The sequence below is a fragment of the Somniosus microcephalus genome, chromosome 32 (genome assembly GCF_052327205.1).
Source record: "Somniosus microcephalus isolate GS21.2 chromosome 32, FLI_Smic_1.0, whole genome shotgun sequence".
Classification (NCBI taxonomy): domain Eukaryota; kingdom Metazoa; phylum Chordata; class Chondrichthyes; order Squaliformes; family Somniosidae; genus Somniosus; species Somniosus microcephalus.
Window position 1 is genome coordinate 33,918,967 of NC_141018.1, and position 18,920 is coordinate 33,937,886.

The following is an 18,920-nucleotide window of genomic DNA, read 5'->3' on the forward strand; positions in this document are numbered from 1 at the left end:
GTGATAGGCTGGAAGTGATGGGATCAGTCCGTAAGGGGGATCCCGAGCTTCCGATCGCCTGTCACTTTAATTCTCCGCTCCACTCCCACTCTGACCTTTCCGTCCTCGGCCTCTTACACTGTTCCAATGAAGCTCAACGTAAGCTCGAGGAACAGCACCTCATCTTTCGATTAGGCACTTTACAGCCTTCCTGACTTAACATCGAGTTCAACAATTTCAGATCATAACCTCTGCCCCCCCCATCTTTTTTTTTTCTCTCTCTCTCTCTCACATGGCAGCTGTCGATCATTCTGCCATCGCCATGTACACTTCATCTAGACTCATCTTTTGTTTCTTAACTTGTCCCATTACCATCTCCTTTTGCCTCGCACCATCATCCCTTTTGTCTCTTAACCTCTCCTGCCTTCCATCCTATCACAGACCTTCCCTTTTGTTCTTTCCTCCCCTCCCCCCTCTCCCTGCCTCTGCACTTGCTTAAAAACCTGTTCCATCTCCAGCTTTTTCCATTTCTGACAAAGGGTCATCGACCTGAAACGTTAACTCTGTTTCTCTCTCCACGGATGCTGCATGACCTGCTGAGCATTTCCAGCATTTTCTGTTTTGATGTAAAAGGCTATTGTTTAGATGAGATCAGCAACAGTAAAATTACTTCGGTTATTATAGAAACCGATATCTAGTTACACTGGTTTTGGTAAAGCTCAGAGGCCTGTGTTGTTGCTAAGGGTTTTTAAGTTAGTGCTGTATTGTGTCCAATGTGCCTGACATGAATCAGTCATTCATGAAAGAAAGACTTATGAAATAATACTGAGCGGCCTACGGGTGGCGCTGTCCAGGGAGAGTATAAATACTCGGGCACGGGCCCAGCTTGCGCAGGACATTCTTAACAGGAACTAGTGAAGGACACAACTAGACCTCCATGTTGTAAACCAGTTGATTAAAGCTTTGTTTAACGCTTAGACCAAGTGCCCAGTAGTTTTCTTACGCCAGTAGCACTGGGCTGTTTTGGGAGGGTGGATGAGGAGAGGCAATATAAACAAAATGGTACAATTTTAAAGAAACTGAGAGACCTGTGGATTCACATACACAAGTCTTTCAAGCTGGCAGGACATATTGATAAAGCTGTTCATAAAACATACAGGACCCTTGGCTTTGTAAGTAGCAAGGAAGTTGTGGTAAACCTTTATAAATCACTGGTTCGGCCTCAGCTGGAGTATTGTGTCCAATTCTGGGCATCGCACTTTAGGAAGGATCTCAAGGCCTTGGAGAGGGTGCAGGGGAGATTGACCAGAATGTTACCAGGGATGAGGGACTTCAGTCATGTGGAGAGACTGGAGAAGCTGGGATTGTTCTCCTTTGAGCAGAGAAGGTTAAGTGGGGATTTAATTGAGGTGGGTGGAATAAATAAGTAGAAATAGTTTCCACTGGCAGCAGGGCTGGTAACCAAGGAACACAGAGTCAAGATAATTGGCAAAAGAGGGGGGGATGAGGAGAATTTTTTTTTACGCAGCGAGTTGTTGTGATCTGGAACGCGCTGCCCGAAAGGGCGGTGGAAGCAGATTCAACAGTAACTTTCAAAAGGGAATTGGATAAATACTTGAAAAGGAAAAATTGCAGGGCTATGGAGAAAGAGCAGGGGGAGTGGGACTAATTGGAGAGCTCTTTCAAAGAGCCGGCACAGGCACGATGGGCCAAATGGCCTCCCTCTCTGCTGTATGATTTAGCCCACTCGTAACAATACAATGTAGACAACCATAACTGGAGCCCAGTAAGCTTTAATGTGCCGTACTCTTAATTCATCACCTCAGATTGGTTCCACCACCATTGACAGACCTAGGCTCACCCGTACTTCACTCTAGTGTTACACAGCCCATAATTCTTTCTCCAGGCACCATTCAAGTTTGGTAGAACAGATTGTACCGCTGGGTGGGTTTTTATTACAGTTCAGAAATTTCACGCTCCCACCGTTACACATTAATGAAATCCTACCGACAGGAATGGCGTCCAATGTAACTTATTTTCACACAGAACAGGTCACGGTATATATCGAACAGAAAAACGTTGGGATAATTATGGCTTGTGTGTGAGTGTATTATTTGGACATTTTCAGTTGATTTATTGTTTGGGGCTAAATAGAACATGAAATTGGTAGAGAAACGGAGAAATAAGAGAATGAGATGAACTTTTGATGTGTTGAACAGCTGATAAGTGCAGTTCATTAAGGGTGTGCAGTGAATCCTCCCTCGCTTTCATTCTCGCTCTCTTCCCCCACCCCCCCCCAATTTAACAGCTTCTGGTGTTTATGACTCAGTCATAACCGTGTTAGATTTATGACATGATCTCGTGCGAAAGCCCACATCTGTTGTAATCGTTCCAGGAAGGTGCTCACCATTACTGTCGTGTATTAAAGCGTTAAACAGTTCGCACCTGTCCATGGTTTTATGTTAGCAGAGAATCGAATCAAATAATGGAGATTGAATTCAACCGTTGCTGCTTTCTGGAGAATTTTATGCTGAAAAGGAAAAAGAGTGAAACACTTTCCTAACCCTAACCCCAACCCAGTGTCAGCATCAAACACACTCAGGGCAGAGACAGCACGGGTTAGATACAGAGTAAAGCTCACTCTACACTGTCCCATCAAACACTCCCAGGGCAGGTACAGCACGGGTTAGATACAGAGTAAAGCTCCCTCTACACTGTCCCATCAAACACTCCCAGGGCAGGTACAGCATAGGTTAGATACTGAGTAAAGCTCCCTCTACACTGTCCCATCAAACACTCCCAGGGCAGGTACAGCACGGGTTAGATACTGAGTAAAGCTCCCTCTACACTGTCCCATCAAACACTCCCAGGGCAGGTACAGCACGGGTTAGATACAGAGTAATGCTCCCTCTACACTGTCCCATCAAACACTCCCAGGGCACGTACAGCACGGGTTAGATACAGAGTAAAGCTCCCTCTACACTGTCCCATCAAACACTCCCAGGGCAGGTACAGCACGGGGTTAGATACAGAGTAAAGCTCCCTCTACACTGTCCCATCAAACACTCCCAGGGCAGGTACAGCACGGGTTAGATACAGAGTAAAGCTCCCTCTACACTGTCCCATCAAACACTCCCAGGGCAGGTACAGCACGGGGTTAGATACAGAGTAAAGCTCCCTCTACACTGTCCCATCAAACACTCCCAGGGCAGGTACAGCACGGGGTTAGATACAGAGTAAAGCTCCCTCTACACTGTCCCATCAAACACTCCCAGGGCAGGTACAGCACAGGTTAGATACAGAGTAAAGCTCCCTCTACACTGTCCATCAAACATTCCCAGGGTAGGTACAGCACGGGTTAGATACAGAGTAAAGCTCCCTCTACACTGTCCCATCAAACACTCCCAGGGCAGGTACAGCACAGGTTAGATACAGAGTAAAGCTCCCTCTACTCTGTCCCCATCAAACACTCCCAGGGCAGGTACCGCACGGGGTTAGATACAGAGTAAAGCTCCCTGTGACCTGTCTGACCGTGATTGCCAATTTAGCGTGAAGTAAGACTGAGCTAACAGGCCAAAGTTTGACACCTGCTTAACAACTTATAAGTATCTGCTCCTTCGTCCTAACCCACGATAACAAATCCTGCAGATATTAATGGTAATAATATAGGGAGACCGTATATCCCCGTTTTCCGGGGACAGTCTCTGTATGAGGTACGAGTCCCCGGTTCACGAAACTCGTTCCCGAACAGACTAGAGCCATACTGATTGGAATATATGCATGCCACACCGTTAGACAGAATCACAGTTTCAGTTCAATGGACTGAACAGTGTTATTGTATTATTTACAAACTGGGTCTGAATGCGCTTCAATAGAGTGACGTCACATCCGCGGTAATTATATGCACATTTGTTTTGCATTTGTAGTGTATATGTTCAACTGTTAAAAATATAGGCTGATGTGCCTTTATCTCCTGAAGCATGGGGAACAGCTATTCTCCCAAAGAAAGCATTTATATAGCACCCTTTTGCATCACACAAATACCCCAAAGTGCGTCACCGATGAGAATTAATTTGAAGTCCCAATTGTTACGTAGTGAAGTCCTGCAACCATTTTGCGCACAGCAAGATCTGCCAAACAACAATGGCTAAATAAAGGCCATGACACCAGAAGAAGCCCCTGTTCTTCTTCGAAGACCGCCAAGGGGATCTTCAGCGCCCACTTGAACCAGCGCAGCAGGCTTAGCGAGACTCAGTCCTGAGTGGAACTTGAACTCGCAACCTTCTGACTCCAAGGGGAGAATGGCACTGAGCTATCCGACTGAATAGTGTCACCATTTCAGTTTTTCCCCTCGAGTCCGGTATCGAACAGTAACTCGGTCCAACGTTGATACTGAGACGAAAGCAAAATACTGCGGATGCTGGAAATCTGAAATATAAACAGAAAATGCTGGAAATACTCAGCAGGTCAGGCAACATCTGTGGAGAGAGAAACAGAGTTAACGTTTCAGGTCGATGACCCTTCGTCAGAACTGGGAAAAGATTGATATTGCGATCTGGAACTGTGGTTCACACCCAAGACCTCTGCAGCGCAGTCTGGGAGTCAGGCATATAGGAGTGTCACGTATAACAGCGTGGCTGGAGGAAGGAGAACATAAGAACATAAGATGTAGGAGCAGGAGTCGGTCATTCGGCCCCTCGAGCCTGCTCCGCCATTCAATAAGATCATGGCTGACCTGATCTTGGCCTCAACTCCACTTCCCATAACCCTCGACTCCCTTACCTTTCAAAAATCTGTCTATCTCCACCTTAAATATATTCAGTGACCCAGCCTCCACAGCTCTCTGGGGAAGAGAATTCCAAAGATTCACGACCCTTTGAGAGAAGAAATTCCTCCTCATTTCTGATTTAAATGGGTGCCCCCTTATTCTGAAACTGTGCCCCCGAGTTCTAGATTCCCCCGCGAGGGGAAATATCTTCTCAGCATCTACCCTGTCAATCCCCCTCGGAATCTTATATGTTTCAATAAGATCCCCTCTCATTCTTCTAAACTCCAATGAGTACAGGCCCAACCTGCTCAACCTTTCCTCATAAGACAACCCCTTCATCCCAGGAATTAACCTGGTGAACCTTCTCTGAACTGCCTCCAATGCAAGTATATCCTTCCTTAAATAAGGAGACCAAAACTGTACGCAGTACTCCAGGGGTGGTCTCATTCTCGCAAAAAACGTTTAATCTCTCGCTTTATTCTGAAACATTTTCTAAGACTTTTCTGCTCAATCTTGCCTGATTGTTCTTATCTGTCTTTTTTTTCCTCCTGTTCCTCCTCTTTCCTCCCTCCCTCCCTCCCCCCTCCTTCCCCCATGCCTCCCTCTACAGTAGAGATTAAGGTAATAAAGGAGCTGCCCTGGCCTCCGCCGGTGGGACAACTGGACAGCGGGACGCCAAAACCTGAAGGGGACTTCCTGGTTTCTCATTGCCATCTCCTGCATCAGCAGCACCACCACCACCTACACTCGCAGCACGTGCAGCCGCAGCCTGTGCTCGAAGACAGCAGTGGTGGGTCCAAGCATTCAGCCCGTTATGGTCTAAGGTGTAACTGCTTTAAATGAAGAAAGGGGAACCTGTTGTGTCTCCCTGAACATCAGTATGCATGCAATGCAAGAGGGCTCTCTCGGCCGTTAATTAAGCCGATCAATTATATTCTCCCTCTTCCCACGGCGCCCCAGATGAAGTCCGCTTTGCCAGAAGGTCGCTGAGCTGACCACCTCCGTCCCACGGCGCTTGTTATGTGAACAGTCAGTAGAAGGTGCTACCTAACCAGGGCAAACGTGGTCTTCTCCAGTCTTTCTTTTCCCCGTTCTCTCTCTCACTTTAATGGCTTGCTTTGGTTCAACACCTGGCTAAGTTGAGGTGTTCACAGTTATGAGGTAGCCAGAGGGACACAGAGTTAAGATAATTGCCAAAAGAACCAGAGGGGGAGATAAGAAGAATTTTTGCAACGCAGCGAGTTGCTGTGATCTGGAATGTTCTGCCTGAAAGGGCGGTGGAAGCAGATTCAATAGTAACTTTCAAAAGAGAATTGAATAAATACTTGAAGGGAAAACATTGCAGAGCTACGGGGAAAGAGCGGGGGAGTGGAACTAATTGGAGAGCTCTTTCAAAGAGCCGGCACAGGCACGATGGGCCGAATGGCCTCCTTCTCTGCTGTAAGATTCTATGATTCTACAGGTTGTCCCATCAGAGGAGCTGGACTGACCAGTGCCCCTAGGACTTGGACTCCCCGTGTTCCAGTAAACATCCAGCCTGACTCGGTCTCTGTTGGTTCCATGTTCAGGACCTTCACTGATGTGAGCCAATCGTTGATCTCATTGAGGCTGACATTGATCCCAGGCAAATTGTTCCCTCTGACGAAGGGTCCAATTCCCCGATTAAAATTAGGAGGTTCAGAGTAAGAGGGGACGTTGGGGGTACTTTGTCCTACCCAAAAGGTAATTGAGTTGTGGAATAAGTTATTGGGGAATGTTGACCTGGGTGCGCGTGTTCATGGTATGGCCAAGGAATCTTAACATCTAATATCTTCATGTATAACTTTATCGAGTCCACATAAGCTAAAGGAAAGTACTGTATGTAGCTAGATCTTAAAGCTCTACAACCTACTCCTAACAGATCATAAGGACAGAAGTCATACTCGCGCTCCTGGGCCCATACGCTGGATCGGGTGGGGGGTGGGGAAGCTGGAATGAGCCACACTCCCGAAGTGCGGGAGCACAATGGAATTCACCATATTTATAACCCTAAGTAAACAGCCCCTGGCCGACTTCCATTCTCACCGGTGAGCTACAGGAGGCCCCACTCTTCTCTGTCCTCGAGGTTGTTACATTCTAGTACATATGCTGTTCATCTCTTCCTTCTCAGTACTTTTCCATTAGCCCTAATCTAGCTTACCTCCTGTTAATTATGTTAGTTCTTACATAGTCTTACATAGAATTTACAGGACAGAATCAGGCCATTCGCCCCAACTGGTCCTTGCTCCACACGAGCCTCCTCCCACCCCTCTTCATCAGCATATCCTTCAATTCCTTTCTCCCTCGTGTGTTTATCTCGCTTCCCCTTAAATGCGTCTGTGCTATTCACCTCAACCACTCCTTGTGGTAGCGAGTCCTTACACTAGCAAAATCCTAATTTATATTATAAACTCAATCTAATCTATTCCATTGATTATTTTTACTTGTGATTAACCATGGAATGTCTCTGTTGCATTTACTTACCTCACTTTGCCTGTCTGGTTTGCCCGAGGATGATTCTGTCCGTACCCTGCTAACTATTCCACCTTCCTTTGTAAAGCTTAGGTCACCCAATGTTGAGATACATTTAGCAATACAGTGTCAAATAGTTGCATATATGTAAGTGTATTAAATATCACTATTCAGGGACATATTGAAGTGGGCAATGTAAATGGGGTCAAGAGGGAAATTAGAGAAGGGGTTTGAGCGATACGGTGAGAAGGTGGGTAGGTGGGGTTGAGATCTATCAATGAGAGATGGGCAAATTGCCTTCTGTTCCAAAAAAACCCTCGTGTTCTTAAACAAACAAAAAATTGCCTTTAGAGACTGCGGAAAATTCTTCGCATTCCTTTTTCTGTCAGGTGACTCTCTTAAAGGGCAAGTGTCTGGTCTTCCAATCAACAGCAACTTCTCGCCAAACCAGTTTCTCCAATACCCTTTCAAGTCCTTCTGCATTCCGAATCCTGCCCACCTACAATAATACGGTTGCTGTTGCATCAATTCAGTACATTCGAACAGCGAGGTTCGTCTTTAATGATGTGCCAACAGATCAAAGAATGATAGATTGTGGGAAAAATATATTGTTGCTTATAGAATATAATATAGATATTTTGAGTATCGAGTGCCAATACCTGGGCTCAGCCAGACTGATTTTCTTGTAACTTTGGTGAGGGATGTTAGAAGGTGATTTTTTTTTTCATCATCTAGGCTGACACTCCAGTGCAGTGCTGAGGGAGTGCCGCACTGTCAGAGGTGCCGTCTTTCAGATGAGACGTTAAACTGAGGCCCCCGTCTGCTCTCTCAGGTGGATGTAAAAGATCCCATGGCACTATTCAAAGAAGAGCAGGGAAGTTATTCCCGGTATCCTGCCTGATATTTATCCCTCAATCAACATCACTAAAAAAAACAGATGATCTGGTCATTATCACCTTGCTGTTTGTGGGAGCTTGCTGTGCGCAAATTGGCTGCCGCGTTTCCTACATTACAACAGTGACTCCACTTCAAAAAGTGCTTCATTGGTTGTAAAGTGCTTTGAGACGTCCTGAAGTTGTGAAAGGCGCTATAGAAAGGCAAGTCTTTCCTAGATTCTTTTCTTTAATAGAAAGAAAGACTTGCATTTCTATAGCGCCTTTCATGACCACCGGACGTCCCAAAGCGCTTCGCAGCCAATGAAGCACTTTCTGAAGTAAAGTCACTGTGGTAATGTAGGAAAGTGATGTTGTGACAATGAATAGCCTGTTCGTTGTCAAATATGTGGCATTAGTTTCAAACAGCGAGCTCTAAAGGGCCAAATCATGGCGCGCTGCAGTGGCTCGCTTGGGAAGTGCACACCCCTTTACTGGGCCACACAGAGTACAAAGGTGTCAGTTTTGTCCTGTGTTGGTGGGTCTCGGTCAGGGTTGGTAGTAGGGGTGGCACAGGTCGCCCCGGGGCCCTCTGGCAGAGAACGGCATGGAAACGCAGGCACCTGATCGCAAAAATCAAAGGACTATTGCCCGACTGTTCCAGTACCATTTGGAGACTGTGCAATGTTGCCTACAAGCATGGCAGGACTTAATATGCCAACTGAGTGTCTGTAGACAAGGGGTTCAGTGGCGAACAGACTGCTACACTCACTCTCTAGGCCCCATGCACGAACATAGGAACGCGAGGAGGCCATTCAGCCCCTCCGGCCTGTTCCGCCATTCAATTCCATCATAGCTCATCTGTACCTCGACTCCACTTAAAGAAGATTGGCTGGGGCTCCTAGTGTCAAGTAAAAGGTAACATGATCTATTGAACCCAGGAGCCGTGACTGATAAACAGGCCATATTGAGCAAGGTACACTTCTGTTGGATTTGCACCAGTCAAATATAAACTAATCAAGTTTTATATTAAAGTGAATATTGAAAATACATGAAGTCTGTTTCTAATAGTATATGTATGCAGATACACTCCTGTACATCAAATATCTTTAAATTTCTCCCTCCTCCGCCCAGCCTCCCTCACCACCCCACCTCAGCCTCCCTCCCACCCCAGCCTTTCCTCCCCCGCCCCAGCCTCCCTCCCCTTTCCCCCCCACCCCAGCCTCCCTCATCTTTCCCTCCACTCCAGTCTCCCTCCCCTTCCCCCCACCGCCCCAGCCTCCCTCCCCTTTCCCCCCGCCCCTTTCCCCCCGCCCCAGCCTCCCTCCCCTTCCCCCCCAGCCTCCCTTCCCTTTCCCCCCGCCCCAGCCTCCCTCCCCTTTCCCTCCTCCGTCCCAGCCTCCCTCCCCTTTCCCCCCCGTCCCAGCCTCCCTCCCCTTTCCCTCCTACCCCAGCCTCCCTCCCCTTTCCCCCCCCACCCCAGCCTCCCTCACCACCCCACCTCAGCCTCCCTCCCCTTTCCCCCCCCCGTCCCAGCCTCCCTCCCCTTTCCCTCCTACCCCAGCCTCCCTCCCCTTTCCCCCCACCCCAGCCTCCCTCACCACCCCACCTCAGCCTCCCTCCCCTTTCCCTCCCACCCCAGCCTTTCCCCCTGCCCCAGCTTCCCTCCCTTTCCCCCCACCGCCCCAGCCTCCCTCCCCTTCCCCCCTGCCCCAGCCTCCCTCCCCCGTCCCAGCCTCCCTCCCCTTCCCCCCCATCCCAGCCTCCCTCCCCTTTCCCTCCTACCCCAGCCTCCCTCCCCTTTCCCCCCACCCCAGCCTCCCTCACCACCCCCGCCCCAGCCTCACCCTTGAGCTTGACAGCATGCCAACCCCACATTGACACAGGCTGTGGACACTTGCTGGCGAGGGGGTTTAATCCACGCTAGTTAAACGAGTTGCTCTGCTACGTCTGCATGTCTTTGTGTGAATTGACCTGGATTATCATTTCCCTTGTTGAATAGTCTGGTGTTTTACCGTGTTCCGAGCAGTTAAACGTCCCACAGCATAGAACACCACAATGTCATTTTTTCTTAATGGACTGCTGTAACTGTGTGACACGCAGATTCATTTGTACATAATAAATACTTTATTTTTAAAATAAAAACCTTTCTGCACTTTTTCTGTTAATATCCTTCACAACTCGACGTTAATTGTTGAGATACAGACTGATTCCGTGCTTTAGTTTGAACCGAAACATCGAAATCAGTAACTTCCAATTAACTCTTCTGACTGCCAGTTTTCTCCCCCTCCGCTCCTGAGGGCAATGGCTTTGGCTGGGGGGAAGTCATTTAAGAACCAAACACCCTCCAGTATTGCCCCCATTCTTGATGTGTGAGCCTCAACAGTGAGCCAGCTATTCGACATACAAGATTCCAAGGGGGATTTGACAGGGTAGATGCTGAGAGGTTGTTTCCCCCTGGCTGGAGTGTCTAGAACTAGGGGGTCACAGTCTCAGGATAAGGGGTCGGCCATTGAGGACCGAGATGAGGAGGGAATTTTTTCACTCAGAGGGCGGTGAATCTTTGGAATTCTCTGCCCCAGAAGGCTGTGGAGGCGGAGTCATTGAATATATTCAAGGCTGAGATCGATAGATTTTTGGAATCAGGAGATATGGAGATCGGGCGGGAAAGTAGAGGTCGATGATCAGCCATGATCTTATTGAATGGCGGAGCAGGCTCGAGGGGCTGTATGGCCGACTCCTGTTCCTATTTCTTATAGAAAGACTTGCATTCATATAGCACCTTTCACGACCGCCGGACGTCTCAAAGTGCTTTACAGCAATTAAGTACTTTTTGAAGTGGAGTCACTGTTGTAATGTGGGAAACACGGCAGCCAATTTGCGCACAGCAAGCTCCCACAAACAGCAATGTGATAATGACCAGATAATCTGGGTTTTTTTTTGTGATGTTGATTGAGGGATAAATATTGGCCCCAGGACACCGGGGAGAACTCCCCTGCTCTTCTTCGAAATAGTGCCATGGGATCTTTTTACGTCCACCTGAGAGAGCAGACGGGGCCTCAGTTTAACATCTCATTCGAAAGACGGCACCTCCGACAGTGCAGCACTCCCTCAGTACTACACTGGGAATGTCAGCCTAGCTTTATGTGCTCAAGTCTCTGGAGTGGGACTTGAACCCACAACCTTCTGACTAGGAGGCGAGAGTGCTGCCCACTGAACCACGGCTGACACTGTATACATCTGAGAAACTTTAACCAGAACAATCAGATCAATTCGGAATAAGGAACGTATACAAGGGCTGAATGTTTTTCCCCTCTCAAATGAAATGAAGTTCGGACTTAACAGTGTAAGAGGAATCGTACAATGAGGATGGAGGGAGGAGGAAGTCTCGGACAAGGTACTTGGAGCTAGGGCAGGGAAGGAGCAGAGAGGAGGAACTAATTTTAATAGGAGGGGTAAAGTAGAGGAAGACAAGAAAGATTGCAACAGAGCGAGCGATGAGGGAGAGAAATTCCAAATTCTTCCGGCTGAACTTGTGAATAGAATAGTACAGCACAGAAGGAGGCCATTCGGCCCATCGAGTCTGCGCCGGCTCTTTGGAATCTCGTACCTAATTTCAAGAATCTCATGAAGATGGAGTTGCTGTCTTCGCTTTGCCTGTTGCGTTCTTTAGCAGTGTGACTGACAGCGAGGGCCACGTTCTCCTTCCATCAGCTGCAGTTCCTTTGGGGAAATGGCCTGATGTATCTGGAGTGTTGGCAGGGTGCAGCAGCCCACGCCATCGGGTTAAAGCTTAGGGGTTCCTGTCGAGTACACGTAGGGAGCCGCTGCTTGTAGTCCGTCAGGCAATCGGGTTTCCGCATTACGCCGGGGCGGGGGGGGTCCCGTTGCGAAGGGCGAGGGGGGGTGAAATGGGCCTCCCGAGCGAAGCCATCAGCACATCTCCATAAAGCAGCAGTATTGCTTTGGGCTTGCAGCTGAGAAACGTATACAGTTTGTCAAAGCTCTACCTCGCTCTGGCCTTCACCGTGCTCAAGCTATCTCCTGAACTGGTTTTCAGCGCCCGACAGGAATTTTAGAGTGCACACATGCAGTTCCCAACAAGGGTCTCTTCCAGCCCCACAACCCTCCGAGATCCCTGCGCTCCTCCAATTCTGGCATCTTGCACATCCCCCACTTTCTTTGCCCCAGTATTGGTGGCCGAGCCTTCAGCTGCCTGGGCCCTTAGCCCTGGCATTCCCTCCCGAAACCTTTCCTCCTTTAAGACGCTGCTTAAAACCTACATCATCTGTCCGAATGTCATCGTCTTTGGCTTGATGTCAAATTTTGTTTGATAACGCTCCTGTGAAGCACCTTGGGGATGTCTTACTACGTTAATGGTGCTACATAAATGCAAGTTGTTGTTGTTGCAGGTTCTCCCCCCCCCCCCCCCCCCCCAACTCCTCTCCTGAGGCCGCTGGTTGTTGCTGGGGTACGGGCAGCTCTCTGCCACCTCACCCGAGGGGACGGTGCCGGCTGGGTGTTCGAGGACAATCCAGTCCATGTGCTCGCCTGCAACACTGGGTTAGCGAGTTGTGAGGAGGACACAGAGTCTGCAAAGGGATATCGAGAGGTTAAGTGAGTGGGCAAACATTGGGCAGATGGAGTATAATGTGGGAAAATGTGAGGTTATCCACTTTGGAAGGAAGAATAAAAAAGCAAATTATTATTTAAATGGAGAGAGACTACAAAATGCTGCGGTACAAAGGGATCTGGGGGTCCTAGTACATGAAACACAACAAGTTAGCACGCAGGTACAGCGAGTAATTAGGAAGGCTAATGGAATGTTGGCCTTTATTGCAAGGGGGATGGAGTATAAAAGTAGGGAAGTCTTGCTACAACTGTACAGGGCGTTGGTGAGACCACACCTGGAGTACTGCGTACAATTTTGGTCTCCATATTTAAGGAAGGATATCCTTGCATTGGAGGCGGTGCAGAGAAGGTTCACGAGGTTCATTCCTGGGGTTGACGTATGATGAAAGGTTGAGCAGGTTGGGCCTATACTCATTGGAGTTTAGAAGAATGAGAGGTGATCTTATTGAAACATATAAGATTCTGAGGGGGCTCGACAAGGTAGATGCAGAGAGGATGTTTCCCCTCGTGGGGAAATCTAGAACTTGGGGGCATAGTTTCAGGATAAAGGGTCGGCCATTTAAGACGGAGATGAGGAGGAGTTTCTTCTCAGAGGGTCGTGAATCTTTGGAATTCTCTACCCCGGAGAGCTGTGGAGGCGGAGTCAGTGAATATATTCAAGGCGGAGATTGACAGACATTTGAACTACAGGGGAGTCGAGGGGTCTGGGGAGAGAGCGGGAAAGTGGAGTTGAGGCCAAGATTGGATCAGCCATGATCTTATTGAATGGCGGAGCAGGCTCGAGGGGCCGAATGGCCGACTCCTGCTCCTGTTTCTTACGTTCTTATGTATTTTCCTGCGGGGGTGGCGGGTCGCTGAACTGTGTCAAGGAGCAGGAGAGGTACCTGATTTAATCGTCGTTCTCCCCGCTCCTGCCCCGACCTAAAGGACACAGTGATCAGCTGCACTGGAATCGGACGTGGGGACTCAGTCCTGCCTGCGGCAGAGGCAACAGTATAACTCAGTACCACACCGGGCGAGCATTGACTCCCTGAGCTACTGGGAATCGACATCTCCCTTCCTGAGCCAGGGGTACCAGGGCGTTTGTAGCACCCTGAGGGAGCGCGTGGGTGTTTTTTGTGTTTGCTTGTGTGCGGGCATGTTTGTGTTTTACACACTGTGCCGTCAAGCCGTCTGATGCAAGACTCCCTGTTGCTCAACCCTTTTGGTTAATGAGTTTCTTTCACAGCTCAGATGAAAGAGGGAAAGAATTGCCGGCTGTCCTTGTGTTGAATCAGTCTAAAGTAGATTGAACGTGCACAGCAGGGTGCGGAGTTATTGATCCCCCGGGTCAGCAACACAATCACCAATAACTGAGTTACACACGGAGCTTCTGAGTCCTTCAGGAAATCAGGATCGTGTTCTTTGCTGGATTCGACAGGAGATTGGACATACTTCAAATTCCAGCCCTTCGACAAGACACTGCTCCTGCACTGTGAGCAGAACAGAACTGAACGGACTTTTTATAAAACTCTCCTTTGTGTTCATCAAGGTCAGGAATGTGAGCAAAGGAATACATTCTAATTTCAGTGTCTGCATCAACACAGGCAGGTACAGCACGGGGTTAGATACAGAGTAAAGCTCCCTCTACACTGTCCCATCAAACACTCCCAGGGCAGGTACAGCACGGTGTTAGATACAGAGTAAAGCTCCCTCTACACTGTCCCCATCAAACACTCCCAGGGCAGGTACAGCATGGGTTAGATACAGAGTAAAGCTCCCTCTACACTGTCCCATCAAACACTCCCAGGGCAGGTACAGCACGGGTTAGATACAGAGTAAAGCTCCCTCTACACTGTCCCATCAAACACTCCCAGGGCAGGTACAGCACGGTGTTAGATACAGAGTAAAGCTCCCTCTACACTGTCCCCATCAAACACTCCCAGGGCAGGTACAGCACGGGTTAGATACAGAGTAAAGCTCCCTCTACACTGTCCCCATCAAACACTCCCAGGGCAGGTACAGCACGGGTTAGATACAGAGTAAAGCTCCCTCTACACTGTCCCCATCAAACACTCCCAGGGCAGGTACAGCACGGGTTAGATACAGAGTAAAGCTCCCTCTACACTGTCCCCATCAAACACTCCCAGGGCAGGTACAGCATGGGTTAGATACAGAGTAAAGCTCCCTCTACACTGTCCCATCAAACACTCCCAGGGCAGGTACAGCACGGTGTTAGATACAGAGTAAAGCTCCCTCTACACTGTCCCCATCAAACACTCCCAGGGCAGGTACAGCACGGGTTAGATACAGAGTAAAGCTCCCTCTACACTGTCCCCATCAAACACTCCCAGGGCAGGTACAGCACGGGTTAGATACAGAGTAAAGCTCCCTCTACACTGTCCCCATCAAACACTCCCAGGGCAGGTACAGCACGGGTTAGATACAGAGTAAAGCTCCCTCTACACTGTCCCCATCAAACACTCCCAGGGCAGGTACAGCATGGGTTAGATACAGAGTAAAGCTCCCTCAACACTGTCCCATCAAACACTCCCAGGGCAGGTTCAGCACGGGTTAGATACAGAGTAAAGCTCCCTCTACACTGTCCCATCAAACACTCCCAGGGCAGGTACAGCACGGGTTAGATACAGAGTAAAGCTCCCTCTACACTGCCCCATCAAACACTCCCAGGGCAGGTACAGCACAGGTTAGATACAGAGTAAAGCTCCCTCTACACTGTTCCCATCAAACACTCCCAGTGCAGGTACAGCACGGGTTAGATACAGAGTAAAGCTTCCTCTACACTGTCCATCAAACACTCCCAGGGCAGGTACAGCGTGGGTTAGATAGAGTAAAGCTCCCTCTATACTGTCCCATCAAACACTCCCAGGGCAGGTACAGCACGGGTTAGATACAGAGTAAAGCTCCCTCTACACTGTCCCATCAAACACTCCCAGGGCAGGTACAGCACGGGTTAGATACAGAGTAAAGCTCCCTCGACACTGTCCCATCAAACACTCCCAGGGCCGGTACAGCACGGGTTAGATACAGAGTAAAGCTCCCTCTACACTGTCCCATCAAACACTCCCAGGGCAGGTACAGCACGGGTTAGATACAGAGTAAAGCTCCCTCGACACTGTCCCATCAAACACTCCCAGGGCAGGTACAGCATGGGTTAGATACAGAGTAAAGTTCCCTCTACACTGTTCCCATCAAACACTCCCAGGACAGGTACAGCACAGGTTAGATACAGAGTAAAGCTCCCTCTACACTGTCCCATCAAACACTCCCAGGGCAGGTACAGCACGGGTTAGATACAGAGTAAAGCTCCCTCTACACTGTCCCATCAAACATTCCCAGGGCAGGTACAGCACGGGTTAGATACAGAGTAAAGCTCCCTCTACACTGTCCCATCAAACACTCCCAGGGCAGGTACAGCACGGGTTAGATACAGAGTAAAGCTCCCTCTACACTGTCCCATCAAACATTCCCAGGGCAGGTACAGCACGGGTTAGATACAGAGTAAAGCTCCCTCTACACTGTCCCATCAAACACTCCCAGGGCAGGTACAGCACGGGTTAGATACAGAGTAAAGCTTCCTTTTAGCAATGGGGTTCTGTGTGTCGAACTCCAGTGGAAAGTGAAGAGAGCAGCTTATGGAGGTCGATGCTTTCCTGTTTGAGCGCCATTCCCTGGGATCCATAATCACAATAGAAAAACCACACATGTCGGTCACAATTCATGTCTGTCCTTTGAAAAGTCCCGATGGAAAATCCCCATCCCAGATTTAGGATGGAAAACTGGAAATATAACTTAAAGACTGAAAACTCTGGGAAAGCGCAGCATGTCCATGAGCCTCTGAAAATGAGAGGTGGAGTAACGTATCACCTGTGCTCCTCGATGAAGCCGAGTGTGCATGATGGAGTTAACCCACCCAAAATGTTAAGCCATCACCACTCAGCCGTGGCTCAGTGGGTAGCACCCTCGCCTCTGAGTCAGGTGGTTGTGAGTTCGAGTCCCACTCCAGGCACTTGAGCACACAAATCTAGGCTGACACTCCAGTGCAGTACTGAGGGAGTGCCGCACTGTCAGAGGGGCAGTACTGAGGGAGCGCCGCACTGTCGGAGGGTCAGTACTGAGGGAGCGCCACACTGTTGGAGGGTCAGTACTGAGGGAGTGCCGCACTGTTGGAGGGTCAGTACTAAGGGAGCGCCGCACTGTCGGAGGGGCAGTACTGAGGGAGCACCGCGCTGTTGGAGGGTCAGTACTAAGGGAGCGCCGCACTGTCGGAGGGGCAGTACTGAGGGAACACCACACTGTCGGAGGGGCAGTACTGAGGGAGCGCCGCACTGTCGGAGATTCAGTACTGAGGGAGCGCCGCACTGTCGGAGGGGCAGTACTGAGGGAGCGCCGCACTGTCGGAGGGGCGGTACTGAGGGAGTGCTGCACTGTCGGAGGTGCCGTCTTTTGGATGAGACGTTAAACCGAGGCCCTGTCTGCTCTCTCAGGTGGACGTAAAAGATCCCACGGCCACTCTTTCGAAGAAGAGCCGGGGGGTTCTCTCCGGTGTCCTGGGGCCAATATTTATCCCTCAATCAACATCACTAAAAACAGATTATCTGGTCATTATCACAGTACTGTTTGTGGGAGTTTGCTGTGCGCAAACTGGCTCCTGCTTTTCCTACATTACAACAGTGACTACACTTCATAAAGTACTTCATTGGCTGTAAAGCGTTTTGGGACGTCCTGAGGTCGTGAAAGGCGCTATCGAAATGCAAGTCATTTTTTCACTCCTTCAGATGCTGACTGACCTGTTTCCACCTTCTTCTGTTTTTCTTCAATTAAATGACACTCTTAAGCTGGTACCTTTTGCTGTTTTTATCGAATTATTGCAACCGGGAGTGTTTGCTAATTCTGCTGCTTTTTTGAAGTAAACACGGTGAAAGCTGGCCTTGTGGGTCCTGTCAGTCTCTTCACCCGCCTGTGGGCCGTCTAAATTTAGGAGGTGACTTTAGAAGGATGGAGTCATGGCTAACGAGGTGGTCTAATCCACTTGAGTGCTTTAGATGATATCAGAACCCACAAGCTGAGCTTTGAGTGATTAGTGAGTGTTCTGAACCCCAGCCCAAGGTCTAATTGTAGGCTCCGGTGCCTCGCTGCCATTTTATTTAATGTAATGCGGCCTGGCCGGGTCTGTGTCTGTGGCTTCCATTTTACTCGCTTCATTTTTGTCTCTTATTTTTGCTAAATGTATGTTTTATATACTTAATTTTCTTGCTAATTTTTCCCTCCCTTCCTTGTCCCTCCCCTGCTCTTCTGTCCTCTCCCCTTCCCTCCCCCTCCTTCTTTGTTTCCCCTCGCCTTCCCTCCTCCCTCCCCCTCCCCTCCCCTCTTCCCCTCCCCTCTTCCCCCTCCCCTCTTCCCCCTCCCCCCTCCCCTCTTCCCCCTCCCCTCTTCCCCTTCCCCCCCCTCTTCCCCCTCCCCACCTCCCCCTTCCCCCCTCCCCTCTTCCCCCTCCCCTTTTCCCCCTCCCCTCTTCCCCCTCCCCTCTTTCCCCCTCCCCTCTCTTCCCCTCCCCACCTCCCCCTTCCCCCCTCCCCTCTTCCACCTTCCCCTCTTCCCCTCCCCTACTCCCACTTCCCCCCTCCCCTCTTCCCACTTCCCCCCTCCCCTCTTCCCCCCTCCCCTCTTCGTGAAAGGTGCTATAGAAATGCACGTCTTTCTTTACTCCTGTCATCAATTGGGCTGGGTGTCGGGCGGGACACTGCCGTTAAGATCGTCCCCCCGGCCTTGCCAGCTTTGTTGCTCCCGCTAGCGGGGCTCCTCCGCGCGCTCCCACGCCCCCTTTAATATCGAGCCCATTGATTGGAGAGAGTTGGGAGTCCAAAAAAAACAACCCGGAATCAGCTGTACTCCGTGCGCATCGAGTTCTGGAAGCTTCCGCCACGACGTCACGGGGCGAGCGATCTCGCAACTTCCTCTCTTCATTATTTTCCCCTGGCAGCCGGAACTGGTTTGAAGTGGTTTGGCGCCTCCAGCGGGGAGAGGAATTTGATAGAAGAGCGCTAAATGTTTGTGCGAGTACGTCATAGCGAGTTCCATGATAAGAACGTTCGGACTGTTTGCTTAGACCGCGAGTGGGGGGGGGTGGGGGGTGATGGTTATGGGGCAGCTGCAAGCACTGAACCAATTCGTGCGTC

The 18,920-nt window shown here is 49.6% G+C and overlaps 1 protein-coding gene across 5 annotated transcripts in view; it reads left to right on the top strand.

Moving 5' to 3' along the window:
- Positions 1-18,920, top strand: part of shf (Src homology 2 domain containing F) — a 238,133-nt gene that overhangs the window by 165,905 nt on the left and 53,308 nt on the right. For 3 of the 5 annotated variants that reach the window (XR_015074378.1, XR_015074379.1, XM_085972347.1), the window contains exon 4: positions 5,358-5,537. The exons of 1 other annotated variant lie outside the window; for it this stretch is intronic. Coding sequence is in view for 2 of the 4 variants with exons in the window: in XM_085972347.1 (XP_085828473.1) it covers positions 5,358-5,537 (180 nt within the window). In the remaining 2 variants the exon portion in view is untranslated. The remainder of the gene's footprint in view (positions 1-5,357; positions 5,538-18,920) is intronic. One more of the 5 variants, XM_085972348.1, reaches the window with a different exon arrangement.